The 15029-nt window shown below is 46.7% G+C and overlaps 1 protein-coding gene across 26 annotated transcripts in view; it reads right to left on the bottom strand.

Annotated features, from left to right (window-relative positions):
• Positions 1–2225: 2225 nt before the first annotated feature.
• LOC118379924 (high affinity cationic amino acid transporter 1-like) overlaps positions 2226–15029 on the bottom strand; it is a 77052-nt gene continuing 64248 nt past the window's right edge. The window contains exons 10-18 of one of the 26 annotated variants that reach the window (XM_052529024.1): positions 12564–12772; positions 11975–12126; positions 8211–8319; positions 6371–7683; positions 6218–6268; positions 5963–6064; positions 5759–5911; positions 5504–5707; positions 2226–5452 (exon numbers count right to left, since the gene is read on the bottom strand). In XM_052529024.1, coding sequence (XP_052384984.1) covers positions 7487–7683; positions 8211–8319; positions 11975–12126; positions 12564–12772 — 667 coding nt within the window. In that variant the 3' untranslated portion in view covers positions 2226–5452; positions 5504–5707; positions 5759–5911; ... (1 more) ...; positions 6218–6268; positions 6371–7486. Of the gene's footprint in view, positions 5453–5503; positions 5708–5758; positions 5912–5962; positions 7684–8210; positions 8320–11974; positions 12127–12563; positions 12773–15029 lie in introns of all 26 variants that reach the window. The other 25 variants (XM_052529005.1, XM_052529013.1, XM_052529016.1 and 22 more) reach the window with 25 other exon arrangements.

Genomic DNA, 15029 nt, shown 5'->3' on the forward strand with positions numbered 1-15029 from the left:
TCAGGTGTGTTCCTCCCCCTGTCAGAATGGAGCTGTTACCTCAGGTGTGTTCCCCCTGTCAGAATGGAGCTGTTACCTCAGGTGTGTTCAGAATGGAGCTGTTACCTCAGGTGTGTTCTCTCTGTCAGAATGGAGCTGTTACCTCAGGTGTGTTCCTCCCCCGTAAGAATGGAGCTGTTACCTCAGGTGTTTCCCCCTGTCAGAATGGAGCTGTTACCTCAGGTGTGTTCCTCCCCCTGTCAGAATGGAGCTGTTACCTCAGGTGTGTTCCCCCCCTGTCAGAATGGAGCTGTTACCTCAGGTGTGTTCCTCCCCTGTCAGAATGGAGCTGTTACCTCAGGTGTGCTCCCCCTGTCAGAATGGAGCTGTTACCTCAGGTGTGTTCCTCCCCTGTCAGAATGGAGCTGTTACCTCAGGTGTGTTCCTCCCCCTGTCAGAATGGAGCTGTTACCTCAGGTGTGTTCCTCCCCCTGTCAGAATGGAGCTGTTACCTCAGGTGTGTTCCTCCCTCTGTCAGAATGGAGCTGTTACCTCAGGTGTGTTCCTCCCCCTGTCAGAATGGAGCTGTTACCTCAGGTGTGTTCCTCCCCTGTCAGAATGGAGCTGTTACCTCAGGTGTGTTCCCCCCTGTCAGAATGGAGCTGTTACCTCAGGTGTGTTCCTCCCCTGTCAGAATGGAGCTGTTACCTCAGGTGTGTTCCTCCCCTGTCAGAATGGAGCTGTTACCTCAGGTGTGTTCCTCCCCCTGTCAGAATGGAGCTGTTACCTCAGGTGTGTTCCTCCCCCAGAATGGAGCTGTTACCTCAGGTGTGTTCCTCCCCTGTCAGAATGGAGCTGTTACCTCAGGTGTGTTCCTCCCCCTGTCAGAATGGAGCTGTTACCTCAGGTGTGTTCCTCCCCCTGTCAGAATGGAGCTGTTACCTCAGGTGTGTTCCTCCCCCTGTCAGAATGGAGCTGTTACCTCAGGTGTTCCTCCCCCTGTCAGAATGGAGCTGTTATGTAAAGTAATCCTGTAGAGTACATCTCTCATCCTAATGGATGAGTAGGTTACATCTATCATACTAATGGAGGTGGAGATTGGATTTCTCTTAATTCGACCAATGTCAACGTCTGCTTTAGTTCTAAGACCAGGAACTGTTGTGGATGTGACAGCTCTAACACAGTTCCACCTCTGGCACCATTGTTACAACAGCCTTCTCTTTGGCTCCTCCTCCCGTCCAGCTCAGGTGTTCGGCGTTGCCAGCCTTCTAGCTGCTGCTGGCAAGCACCCTTCAGTCATCAATCCCGAACTTGTCTCGTCATCATTACACACCTGGTTCCAATCCCCACTCTATCACTGTATACGTACTCCCTCTGTCATTTGTCTTTGTCGGTCATTGTAAATGTCGCTTGTTTTCCTGAGAGGAATCTCTCTCACTATTTCCTTAGTACTTAATATTTTGCGCTTTGGGTTCGCCCTGTGCTTTTTTTGTTTTAAGAAGATATATTTTTAGAACAACATCGTTTGGGTTTCGTCCAGCTTTGTTCTATGGTGTTTAAATAAATGATGTAGCTCTAAACCTGCGAATGCCTCCTGCCTACTACTCCTCTCTACACCAGTGACAACCATCGAAACATCAACTATGTTGGATTTCAGCTGAAGCGGATCTGATTGAATCGAGCCCTAAGTTAACATATTGTAAAACTTTAATATCCAGAGGCGTTTGTTTACTGAACACAACAGCTGCTTAGTAAAGACAGGCTTCTATTTGAGCATCTTCTTTTCTTAAAGCACACAGCTTTTGCTCTCTTATTAAGTTCATTGTTTAATTCCAGCATTCACTTCCTGCATTTTTAAAACATTTATTGTTATCATTTTCACACTGTGTCAAATTTATTTTCTCTTAATATGCCTCAATAAAAAAAAAGTGACATTGACTATTCTGTCAAGGGAAATATTTAACCTCTTTGACTGTGCATTTTCGTCCGATTTCTGGGTGTTTGTGCTCCTAAAGTAGACTTTTTATGCTGTCGGTTCTCAGGTGTTAGTGTGTTCCTCCCCCTGTCAGAATGGAGCTGTTACCTCAGGTGTGTTCCTCCCCCTGTCAGAATGGAGCTGTTACCTCAGGTGTGTTCCTCCCCAGCAGTCAACGGCTAGCAGTTTCTTACTGGCGGTAAAACGGATGATTGACGTCATTTTTTCGAGTCCTTACTGAATAATTTTATGTAACAAAACAAACATTAAACCTCGTAAACAATTAATTTATTTGAAACAGGTGTTCATTTGCTGAAATGTGTGTCTTTGACCGGCTATTAAAAGGGACAGTCAGCTTTCTGAGACAGCGTTTAATTGAAGTTTTATGGTATGTCAAATACATTCACATTCACTCTACGCCCAAAACATTCAGACACATAAACTATGTGAAAAAACATTTAAAACATTCAGTGTAGCAGGATCGGACACACAAACCCGCACTTTAGCAAAAAAACACATTTAAAAGCACATTTTTGGTAATTTACAAATAATTTACTGCAAGAAATATATACAATATGTTACATGCAGAAAATGCATTGAGCACATTACAACAGGTATACATAAAGTATCTCTGCTAATTCATATTCTCGCCTCTAGAAAACATTTAAAAACATTTATCCATTCCCTATATTCCCTATATCTAAATTAATAACAGATTGATTTAAGTATGTGGACATCTGTCCGTCGAACTTCCAAAATCACGGCCATTGAATTGGAGTTGACTCTAACTGGATCTCGCGTTGTGCAGCATCCATCTGTATGGACCTCGCACGGGGGCATTGTCATGCTGAAACAGAAAAGGGCCTTCCCCAAACTGTTGCCACAAAGTTGGAAGCACAGAATCATCTAGAATGTCATTCAATGCTGCATCGTTAAGATTTCCCTTCACTGGAACAAAAGGGCCCGAACCATGAAAAACAACCCCAGACCATTATTCGTCCTCCACCAAACTTTACAGTTGGCACTATGCTTTCAGGCAGGTATCAATCTCATGGCATCCACCAAACCCAGATTCGTCTGCGGAGAACACTTTTCCACTGCTCCAGAGTCCAATGGCGGTGATCTTAGGCTTGTGTGCGGCAGCTCGGCCACGGAAACCCATTTCATGAAGCTCCCAATAAACAGTTCCTGTGATGACGTTGCTTCCACAGGCAGTTTGGAACTCGGTAGTGATTGTTGCAACTAAGACTATTTTACTGGCTGAGAAGTTGTTGCTCTTAGACATTTCCACATAACAGCACTTACAGTTGACCGGGGCAGCTCTGCCAGGGAGGAAATTTGATGAACTGACTTATTGGAAAGGTGGCATCCTATGACAGTGACACATTGAAGGCCAGTGAGCTCTTCAGTAAGGCCATTGTACTGATATTGTTTGTCTACGGACATTGCATGGCTGCTCAATTGTAAACACCTCTCAGCAATGGGTGTGCCTGAAATAGCTGAATCATTTGAAGGGGTATCCACAAACTTTCGCAAAGTATTCACTTTTTCCACATTTTGTTACGTAAAAGACACATGACAGCTTTCTTTCAGCTTGCTTTCAAAAGGCACCTAAAGACTCTCAGACCATGAGAGTCTGATCTGGTTTGATGAAACCCAGGTTGAACTCTTTGGCCTGAATGCCAAGTGTCACGTCTGGATGAAACCTGGCACCATCCCTATGGTGAAGCATGGTCGTGGCAGCATCATGCTCTGGGGATGTTTTTCAGCGACAGGGTCTGGGAGACTAGTCAGGATCAAGGGAAAGATGAACTGAGCAAAGTACAAAGAGATACTTGATGAAACCTGCTCCAGAGTGCTCAGGACCTCGGACTGGGATGAAGGTTCACCTTCCAACAGGACAACAACCCTAAGCACACAGCCAAGACAACACAGGAGAGGCTTCGGGACAAGTCTCTGAATATCCTTGAGTGGCCCGGCCAGAGCCCGGACTTGAACCCACTCTAACATATATGGAGAGATCTGAAAATAGCTGCGCTGCGATGCTCCCCATCCAACCTGACAGAGTTTGAGAGGATCTGCAGACAAGAATGGGAGAAACAACCCAAATACAGGTGTGCCGAGCTTGTAGCGTCATACCCAAGAAGACTCAAGGCCGCGGGGCCAGATGCGAGCCTACCAGAGGAGCTAAATGCATTTAATGCTCTTTTATGCTCTTTTATGTTCACCACAACCAACATCATTACTCAGTTTGCAACAAAAGGTGGTAGACCTGATCACCGACGATATTGAGACAGCCTGTAGGGAGGAGGTCAGAGAGCTGGCAGTGTGGTGCCAGGACAACAACCTCTCCCTCAATGTGAGAAAGATAAAGGATCTGATCGTGGACTATAGGAAAAGTAGGGCTGAACAGGCCTCCATTAACATCGACTGAACTGAAGTGGATGAGAGGTAGAGAGTTTCAAGTTCCTTGGTGACCATATTTACTCAGGAGACTGAATTAGGGTCCCCAGATCCTCAAAAAGTTATACAGCCGCACCATCGAGAGCATCCTGACTGGTTGACTGGTAGCCAAACCCTAACCCGGATGACGCTGGGCCAATTGTGCGCATCCCTATGGGACTGCCAATCACGACCGGTTGTGATACAGCCTGGAATTGAACTGTAGTGATGTCTCTGAGGTGCAGTGCCTTAGAAAGCACGCCACTCGAAAGCTGCGCCACTCGAAAGCTTCCTGACATCCAGGACCTATACTAGGTGTTGTCAGAAGAAGGCTCCAAACATTGTAGAAGACGCCATTCACCCAAATCATGGACTTTTCTCTCTGCTGCCACACTGCAAGCGGTACAGAAGCGCCAAGACTTGGACCGAAAGGCTCCGTAATTAACAGCTTCTACCCCCAAGCCATAAGACTGCATCAAATTGCCAACCAGACATTTACATTGACACCCTCTCTGTTTTTACACTGCTACTATTCGCTGTTACCTATATATGCATAGCCACTTTACAAATTACTTTGAGAAACCTGTGCCCTCCGCACATTGACTCAGTACCAGTACACTCCCCCCGAATTGACTCGGTATCACCTGCATATCGCCTCATTAATGTTTTGTCATTTTCTTGTGTTACTTTTTGATATTGAATTTTTTCACGTTAGTATATTTAGTAAATATTTCCTGAACTCTTTCTTGAAGAGCTGGCAGTGTGGTGCCAGGACAACAACCTCTCCCTCAATGTGAGAAAGATAAAGGATCTGATCGTGGACTATACTTCACTATCGGTTAAGGGCTTGTAAGTAATCATTTCACGGTAAAGTCCTTATGTGTTCGGCACAGGTGTTGAACAGCATATTATTTGATGTGAAAGGTCTACTGACGTTGTGTGATACACAGTGACCTCTAGTGGTGAGCCACAGCCACTACATCACAGGGAGATAACGGACGTGACCTCTAGTGGTGAGCCACAGCCACTACATCACAGGGAGATAACGGACGTGACCTCTAGTGGTGAGCCACAGCCACTACATCACAGGGAGATAACGGACGTTACCTCTAGTGGTGAGCCACAGACACTACATCACAGGGAGATAACGGACGTGACCTCTAGTGGTGAGCCACAGACACTACATCACAGGGAGATAACGGACGTGACCTCTAGTGGTGAGCCACAGACACTACATCACAGGGAGATAACGGACGTGACCTCTAGTGGTGAGCCACAGACACTACATCACAGGGAGATAACGGACGTGACCTCTAGTGGTGAGCCACAGACACTACATCACGGGGAGATAACGGACGTGACCTCTAGTGGTGAGCCACAGCCACTACATCACAGGGAGATAACGGACGTGACCTCTAGTGGTGAGCCACAGCCACTACATCACAGGGAGATAACGGACGTGACCTCTAGTGGTGAGCCACAGACACTACATCACAGGGAGATAACGGACGTGACCTCTAGTGGTGAGCCACAGCCACTAGATCACAGGGAGATAACAGACGTGACCTCTAGTGGTGAGCCACAGCCACTACATCACAGGGAGATAACGGACGTGACCTCTAGTGGTGAGCCACAGACACTACATCACAGGGAGATAACGGACGTGACCTCTAGTGGTGAGCCACAGCCACTACATCACAGGGAGATAACGGACGTGACCTCTAGTGGTGAGCCACAGACACTACATCACAGGGAGATAACGGACGTGACCTCTAGTGGTGAGCCACAGCCACTACATCACAGGGAGATAACGGACGTGACCTCTAGTGGTGAGCCACAGACACTACATCACAGGGAGATAACGGACGTGACCTCTAGTGGTGAGCCACAGACACTACATCACAGGGAGATAACGGACGTGACCTCTAGTGGTGAGCCACAGCCACTACATCACAGGGAGATAACGGACGTGACCTCTAGTGGTGAGCCACAGCCACTACATCACAGGGAGATAACGGACGTTTACGACAAGGTAGCCTGCTAGGGGAGGTTGTAACAGTTGAGACTAGAAAATACACTGTTTCAGAGGAAACACACATATATACGCTCATCCATGGTTTTAGCAGATCTAAAGGTAGACTATATTAGCAGTTAGTTATTAATTATTATTATTATACTAGTTATGAATTATTTAACACCATGTCTGGTGTTTACCCTTCTAGACAGGTTGACAATCAGCTGAAAATGTTGAGAGTATTGCCTCATCAAACAGTATGATTATCTTGAAGATTACCCGACAGAGTTTCCATCGCTAGCAGTTACAAAAGTCATCCGAGTGACCCGGTGATGTTTTCTGACATCTCTGGAGTGACAGCCTTAATTCACAACCCTAATGCACAACCTTAACCCTAACTAATCCATTAGGATGTTAACCAACAGATAGTCCTTCCTGAGCTGTGAGAGAACCGTGTGCCCAGCTAGTTGAGTATCCTCACTGCACACAGACGTCAATTCAACGTCTATTCAGCGTTAGTTCAACGTAACTTAAAATGATTTGGAAACAACGTCGATTCAACCAGTGGGTCAAATCAAACCCTCAACAGCAACATTACCCCACTCCCACCACATCAACCCACACTCTCCCTAAAATGGAGGAGGACAAGATCCAAGATGTCTGCTCAGTTTCTCTAGGTTTCCCTGGGTTGACATGGTTCTCCTGTCTGTAGTAGGAAACCCCCTGTGAGCTCACAATACACCCTCAGGAGCAAACAGCAGTCTATCCTCTCTTCCTTCTTTTTCTCTCTCTACTCCTTTATTTTCTGCATTAGAATTGTATTTCCCCAACCCAGAAACACCTGCGAGAAGCTACATGTGCATACGCCACTGTGAGATGTTAGACCAAAGTCTAAATCCAGGACTCTGTTAAAAAACGGCATGGTACATCCCAAAATGAGACGGTTCATTCCAAGAGGGTTCCATCCTGTTTGATAAAGGTTCCAGACAGACAAAAGTTCCAAAGGGGCGTGATAAGGTGTGGCATGTAGGGTGGTCAGGGCAGGCTGTGGCAGTTGTCAGCTGGGTCCTAGCACTCTACAGGTCACGGTCCTCCTCTCCCCGGGCCTCCAGACCATTATCTAGAAACGCCTCTTTCTCAGGAGACATGGGCTCCATGTTGTGTGAGTGGCTGGCTATGTAGCCGTTCAGCTCTACATCAGACCCAGGAGAGGAGCGGTCCAGAGCCGCCTCAGCACTGTGGTGGATCCCGTAGCCAAAGTAGATCACAAACCCTGCAATAAACAGAGGGGTTAATAATGGAATGTGTTGGAAGAGGATATATTTATTTTATTTTTGATTGAACCCTAGGATATGTTTTTAGACCAGAGGACAGAGTGCCTCCAAAACCTGCAGCATCTGGTCTCCCATCCAGGGACTGACCAGGACCAACCCTGCTTAGCTTCAGAGCCAAGCCAGCAGCATCTGGTCTCCCATCCAGGGACTGACCAGGACCAACCCTGCTTAGCTTCAGAGCCAAGCCAGCAGCATCTGGTCTCCCATCCAGGGACTGACCAGGACCAACCCTGCTTAGCTTCAGAGCCAAGCCAGCAGCATCTGGTCTCCCATCCGGGGACTGACCAGGACCAACCCTGCTTAGCTTCAGAGCCAAGCCAGCAGCATCTGGTCTCCCATCCAGGGACTGACCAGGACCAAAGCCAACAGCGGTATATCTCTATGGAAGAGCTGATAATATTCTGATAATGTCTTGGAAGAGGATATCTCTATAGAGATGACATTGTTATAGAAAATAGTTTCTTACCTATAGCCATCCAGACAGCGAAGCGTATCCACGTGCCTCTGTCCAGTTGCATCATCAGGTAGACGTTGACAAACATGCTGACCACTGGGATGAACGGCAACAGGGGCACCTTAAGGGGTCGGAGGTAAAATACAAAGATCATGCAGAGGTCAGTGAGTGAGAGCCAATCAGTGAGCCAGAAACAAGAGGCGTAATCCAAGTCGATATTCGCCTTAAAATAAGAAATTCTCCTCGACCAAGCCCGCAAATTGGAGAAATCAAATATTGTGTACTTTGTCGTCGATTTTCTGTTATACAGAAATAACAAAACATGACAAAAATATATTGTGTTGTTCAGGTCAAAAATAAATGTAAAACATCCCAACCTACTCCCACGTAGGAATATATAGAGCCTGTGAGAAGAGTCTATTCGGTGTGGGAGACGGTGTCCAAGAAAGACACACGAAGGTATGTGTGTGGAAAACATTTAATCAAAGACATTTAACTTGTTTAGTCTGTTAGTAACTCCACTCACTATTTGTAGCTACAGTGGGGAAGACAAGTATTTGATACACTGCTGATTTTGCAGGTTTTCCTACTTACAAAGCATGTAGAGGTCTGTAATTTTTATCATAGGTACACAAAATTCTAGAAAATCACATTGTACGATTTATGCATGACATAAGTATCTGATACATCAGAAAAGCATAACTTAATATTTGGTACAGAAACCTTTGTTTGCAATTACAGAGATCATACGTTTCCTGTAGTTCTTGACCAGTTCTTTGCACACACTGCAGCAGGGATTTTGGCCCACTCCTCCATACAGACCTTCTCCAGATGCTTCAGGTTTCGGGGCTGTCGCTGGGCAATACGGACTTTCAGCTCCCTCCAAAGATTTACTGTGTTACTACTGGTCTTGGCCATTGTGGAGAGGTTGGAGTCTGTTTGATTGAGTGTGTGGACAGGTGATTTTATACAGGTAACGAGTTCAAACAGGTGCAGTTAATACAGGTAATGAGTGGAGAACAGGAGGGCTTCTTAAAGAAAAACTAACAGGTCTGTGAGAGACTGAATTCTTACTGGTTGGTAGGTGATCAAATACTTATGTCAAATACTTATGTCAATAAAATGCAAATTAATTACTTAAAAATCATACAATGTGATTTTCTGGATTTGTATTTTAGATTCCGTCTCTCACAGTTGAAGTGTACCTATGATAAAACATGACAGACCTCTACATGCTTTGTAAGTAGGAAAACCTGCAAAATCTGCAGTGTATCAAATACTTGTTCTCCCCACTGTATATAGTCTGTTGGTTTGTGTTGTTGTTCTTGGCTAGCTTAATGTTCCGGTCGTTAGCTAGCAGTCATTCACATGGCTGCTAGGACATCACAAGGGGCATTTTATTTAACCTTCATTTAACTAGGCAAGTCTTATTTATAATGACGGTTTAGGAACAGTGAGTTAACTGGTCTAGGAACAGTGGGTTAACTGGTCTAGGAACAGTGGGTTAACTGGTCTAGGAACAGTGGGTTAACTGGCCTAGGAACAGTGGGTTAACTGGTCTAGGAACAGTGGGTTAACTGGTCTAGGAACAGTGGGTTAACTGGTCTAGGAACAGTGGGTTAACTGGTCTAGGAACAGTGGGTTAACTGGTCTAGGAACAGTGGGTTAACTGGTCTAGGAACAGTGGGTTAACTGGCCTAGGAACAGTGGGTTAACTGGTCTAGGAACAGTGGGTTAACTGGTCTAGGAACAGTGGGTTCACTGGTCTAGGAACAGTGGGTTTAGATCTTGCAACCTTTCGGACACTAGTCCAACACTCTAACCACTAAGCTACCTGCCCTAACCACTAGACTACCTACTCTAACCACTAGACTACCTACTCTAACCACTAGACTACCTACTCTGACCACTAGACTACCTACTCTAACCACTAGACTACCTACTCTAACCACTAGACTACCTACTCTAACCACTAGACTACCTACTCTAACCACTAGACTACCTACTCTAACCACTAGACTACCTACTCTAACCACTAGACTACCTACTCTGACCACTAGACTACCTACTCTAACCACTAGACTACCTACTCTAACCACTAGGCTACCTACTCTAACCACTAGACTACCTACTCTAACCACTAGACTACCTACTCTAACCATTAGACTACCTACTCTAACCACTAGACTACCTACTCTAACCACTAGACTACCTGCCTCTAACCACTAGGCTACCTACTCTAACCACTAGACTACCTACTCTAACCACTAGACTACCTACTCTAACCACTAGACTACCTACTCTAACCACTAGACTACCTACTCAGACCATGAGACATGAAGATGGGGTGTTAGAGGTGTTTGTCAGACCATGAGACATGAAGATGGGGTGTTACAGTCTGAAGTCAGTACAGCAGATCTGCCAACTTATGTCTGTGATTATCACAGTGAGTTCAGGTGTGACTAGTTGGCAGGAGAGGTGATTATCACAGTGAGTTCAGGAGAGGTGATTATCACAGTGAGTTCAGGTGTGACTAGTTGGCAGGAGAGGGGGCGTGTCAAGAGGGTGATTGGGAGTTTGTGGATTGGGCAGGACCCTTCAAAGCAGGCTAGATTGGCAGAAAGGTAACAGCTAGGAGGTTATTTGGTCCAATGTGCTTTATCTTGTTGGGGTGAGAGGTTTTAGTATGGGGTGGATTGGTCTTGGTGTTAGGGTCTTGGTGTTGGGGTCTTGGTGTTGGGGTCTTGGTGTTGGGGTCTTGGTGTTGGGGTCTTGGTGTTAGGGTCTTGGTGTTAGGGTCTTGGTGTTAGGGTCTTGGTGTTAGGGTCTTGGTGTTTTGGTTTTGGGGTCTTGGTGTTGGGGTCTTGGTGTTGGGGTCTTGGTGTTGGGGTCTTAGTGTTGGGGTCTTGGTGTTAGGGTCTTGGTGTTAGGGTCTTGGTGTTTTGGTGTTGGGGTCTTGGTGTTGGGATCTTGGTGTTGGGATCTTGGTGTTAGGGTCTTGGTGTTAGGGTCTTGGTGTTGGGGTCTTGGTGTTGGGGTCTTGGTGTTGGGGTGTTGGTGTTGGGGTTTTGGTGTTGGGATCTTGGTGTTAGGGTCTTGGTGTTAGGGTCTTGGTGTTGGGGTCTTGGTGTTGGGGTGTTGGTGTTGGGGTGTTGGTGTTGGGGCCTTGGTGTTGGGGTCTTAGTGTTGGGGTCTTGGTGTTAGGGTCTTGGTGTTAGGGTCTTGGTGTTAGGGTGTTAGGGTGTTAGGGTCTTGGTGTTGGGGTCTTGGTGTTGGGGTGTTGGTGTTGGGGTGTTGGTGTTGGGGTTTTGGTGTTGGGGTGTTGGTGTTGGGGTGTTGGTGTTGGGGTTTTGGTGTTGGGGTCTTGGTGTTAGGGTCTTGGTGTTAGGGTGTTGGGGTCTTAGTGTTGGGGTCTTGGTGTTGGGGTCTTGGTGTTGGGATCTTGGTGTTAGGGTCTTGGTGTTAGGGTGTTAGGGTCTTGGTGTTAGGGTCTTGGTGTTGGGGTCTTGGTGTTAGGGTGTTGGGGTCTTGGTGTTGGGGTCTTGGTGTTAGGGTCTTGGTGTTGGGGTCTTGGTGTTAGGGTGTTGGGGTCTTAGTGTTGGGGTCTTGGTGTTGGGGTCTTGGTGTTGGGATCTTGGTGTTAGGGTCTTGGTGTTAGGGTGTTAGGGTCTTGGTGTTGGGGTCTTGGTGTTAGGGTGTTGGGGTCTTGGTGTTGGGGTCTTGGTGTTAGGGTCTTGGTGTTGGGGTCTTGGTGGGGTTAGGTATTGTATACCCACCTTAAAGGACAGCTTGGTCTTGCTCTCTGGTTGTCTCCAGATTATAAAGGTGAGGAGAACACACACCATGAAGATGACGGTCAGAGCTACGATGTTCCACACTGCAAATCCACCCTGTACTGCAAGTATACTGAACACCAGGATCAGAAGGCCTATAGGGGAAGGAGGAGGAGGAGGAGGAGGAGAAGAAGAGGGGAAGAGAGGGAGGAGAGGAGGAAAACACATACCATGAAGATGACGGTCAGAGCTACGATGTTCCACACTGCTGGGAGGCGGGAAGAGAAGGAGGGAGGGAGGAGAGGAGGTGGAAGAGAGGAGGAGAGGAGGAGAGGGAGGAGGAGGGAGGAGAGGAGGGCAGGCAATGGAGGAGAGGGGAGGGCAGGCAATAGATGACAGAGGAGAGATAGAAAGGGATGAGATGGGAGGAGATGACGGAGAAGGATGGGAGGGGAGGTGTGTGTGTGTGTGTGTGTGTGTGTGTGTGTGTGTGTGTGTGTGTGTGTGTGTGTGTGTGTGTGTGTGTGTGTGTGTGTGTGTGTGTGTGTGTGTCTGTGTAGCTTATCTGTAGTCTTCCTGTACCCCCCTTTACCCATGAGGCTGACAGTGATGTTGACAGTGAAGCCGGACAGGGCTGAGGGTTCAGAGTTGTCAGGGAACAGGACAGTCTTCAGGCTGAAGTGCTCCTTCACACCAGGCAGGATGCCCATACTGGGGGCGGAGATACCATCACTAAGCTCCATCTCCTCCACGGTACTGGCCATCTGATAGGCCAAGGAGCTGGGATGCTCTGGTTGGTACCTGGAACAGAGAGGAGTTTTACTGTGTCCCAAATGTTCTCCTAACCTACTGTGTTAGTTCTCCTAACCTGCTATTTCCATATTGCAGTGTTTCTCAACCCTTCTCCTTGCGGACTCCCAGATGTTTAATGATTTTGTTGTAGCTCTGAACGGTCAAAGTTTTGATTTGATTTTTTATTTATTTGACCTTTACTTAACCAGGTAGGCTGGTTGAGAACACCTTTATTTAACCAGGTAGGCCAGTTGAGAACAAGTTCCCATTTACAACTGCGACCTGGCCAAGATAAAGCAAAACAGTACGACACAAACAACAACACAGTTACACATGGAATAAACAACCGTGCAGTCAATAACACAATAGAAAAAAATAAGTCTATATACAGTGTGTGCGAATGGCGTGAGGAGGTAAGGCAATAAATAGGCCATAGTAGTGAAGTAATTACAATTTAGCAGATTAACACTGGAGTGATAGATGAGGAGATGATGATGTGCAAGTAGAAATACTGGAAATACTGGTGTGCAAATGAGCAGAAAAGTCAAATAAAAACAATATGGGGATGAGGTAGAATGGGTGCGCTATTTACAGATGGGCTATGTACAGATGCAGCGATCGGTTAGCTGCTCAGATAGCTGATGTTAAAAGGTGAGGGAAATAAAAGTCACCAGCTTCAGCAATTTTTGCAATTTGTTCCAGTCATTGGCAGAACTGGAAGGAAAGGCGACCAAAGGACAAGTTGGCTTTGAAATATACCTGCTAGAGCGCATGCTACAGGTGGGTGTTGCTATGGTGACCAGTGAGCTGAGATAAGGCGGAGCTTTACCTAGCAGAGACTTATAGATGACCTGGAGCCAGCGGGTTTGGCGACAGATATGTAGTGAGGGCCAGCTAACGAGAGCATAGCGGTCACAGGGGTGGGTAGTATATGGGGCTTTGGTAACAGAATGGATGGCACTGTGATAGACTGTATCTAGTTTGCTGAGTAGAGTATTGGAAGCTATTTTGTAAATGACATTGCCGAAGTCGAGGATCGGTAGGATAGTGGTCCTTCTGTAGCTCAGTTGGTAGAGCATGGCGCTTGTAACGCCAGGGTAGTGGGTTCGAACCCCGGGACCACCCATACGTAGAACGTATGCACACATGACTGTAAGTCGCTTTGGATAAAAGCGTCTGCTAAATGGCATATATTATTATTATTATATTATAGTCAGTTTTACAAGGGTATGTTTGGCTGCGTGAGTGAATGAGGCTTTGTTGCGGAATAGGAAGCCAATTCTAGATTTAATTTTGGATTGGAGATGTTTAATATGAGTCTGGAAGGAGAGTTTACAATCTAGCCAGATACCTAGGTATTTGTAGTTGTCCATTTATTCTAAGTTAGAACCGTCCAGAGTAGTCGGGCAGGCGGGTGTGGGCAGCGAACAGTTGCATTAGCATGCATTTGGTTTTACTAGCGTTTAAGAGCAGTCGGAGACCACGGAAGGAGTGTTGTATGGCATTGAAGCTCGTTTGGAGGTTAGTTAACACAGTGTCCAATGAAGGGCCAGATGTATACAGAATGGTGTCGTCTGCGTCGAGGTGGATCAGGGAATTACCTGCAGCAAGAGCGACGTCGTTGATATATACAGAGAAAAGAGTCGCCCCGAGAATTGAACCCTGTGGTACCCCCATAGACTGCCAGAGGTCAGGACAACAGACCCTCCGATTTGACACACTGAACTCTGTCTGAGAAGTAGTTGCTGAACCAGGCGAGGCAGTCATTTGAGAAACGAAGGCTATTGAGTCTGCCGATAAGAATACGGTGAAAAAGAAAGCCTTGGCAAGGTCGATGAAGACGCCTGCACGGTAATCTCTTTTATCAATGGCGGTTATGATATCGTTTAGTACCTTGAGCGTGGCTGAGGTGCACCCGTGATCAGCTCGGAAACTGGATTGCACAGCGGAGAAGGTACGGTGGGATCCGAAATGGTCAGTGATCTGTTTATTGACTTGGCTTTCGAAGATTTTAGAAAGGCAGGGCAGGATGGAAATCGGTCTGTAACAGTTTGGGTCAAGAGTGTCACCCCCTTTGAAGAGGGGGATGACCGCGGCAGCTTTCCAATGTCTCGGCCAATACGGAATAGAGGTTGAACAGGTAATAGGAGTTGCAACAATGGCGGCGGATAATTTTAGAAAGAAAGCGTCCAGATTGTCTAGCCTGGCTGATTTGTACGGGTCCAGGTTTTGCAGCTTTTTCAGAACATCTGCTGTCTGGATTTGG

This window comes from Oncorhynchus keta, chromosome 11, assembly GCF_023373465.1.
Source record: "Oncorhynchus keta strain PuntledgeMale-10-30-2019 chromosome 11, Oket_V2, whole genome shotgun sequence".
NCBI classification, from domain to species: Eukaryota; Metazoa; Chordata; class Actinopteri; order Salmoniformes; family Salmonidae; genus Oncorhynchus; species Oncorhynchus keta.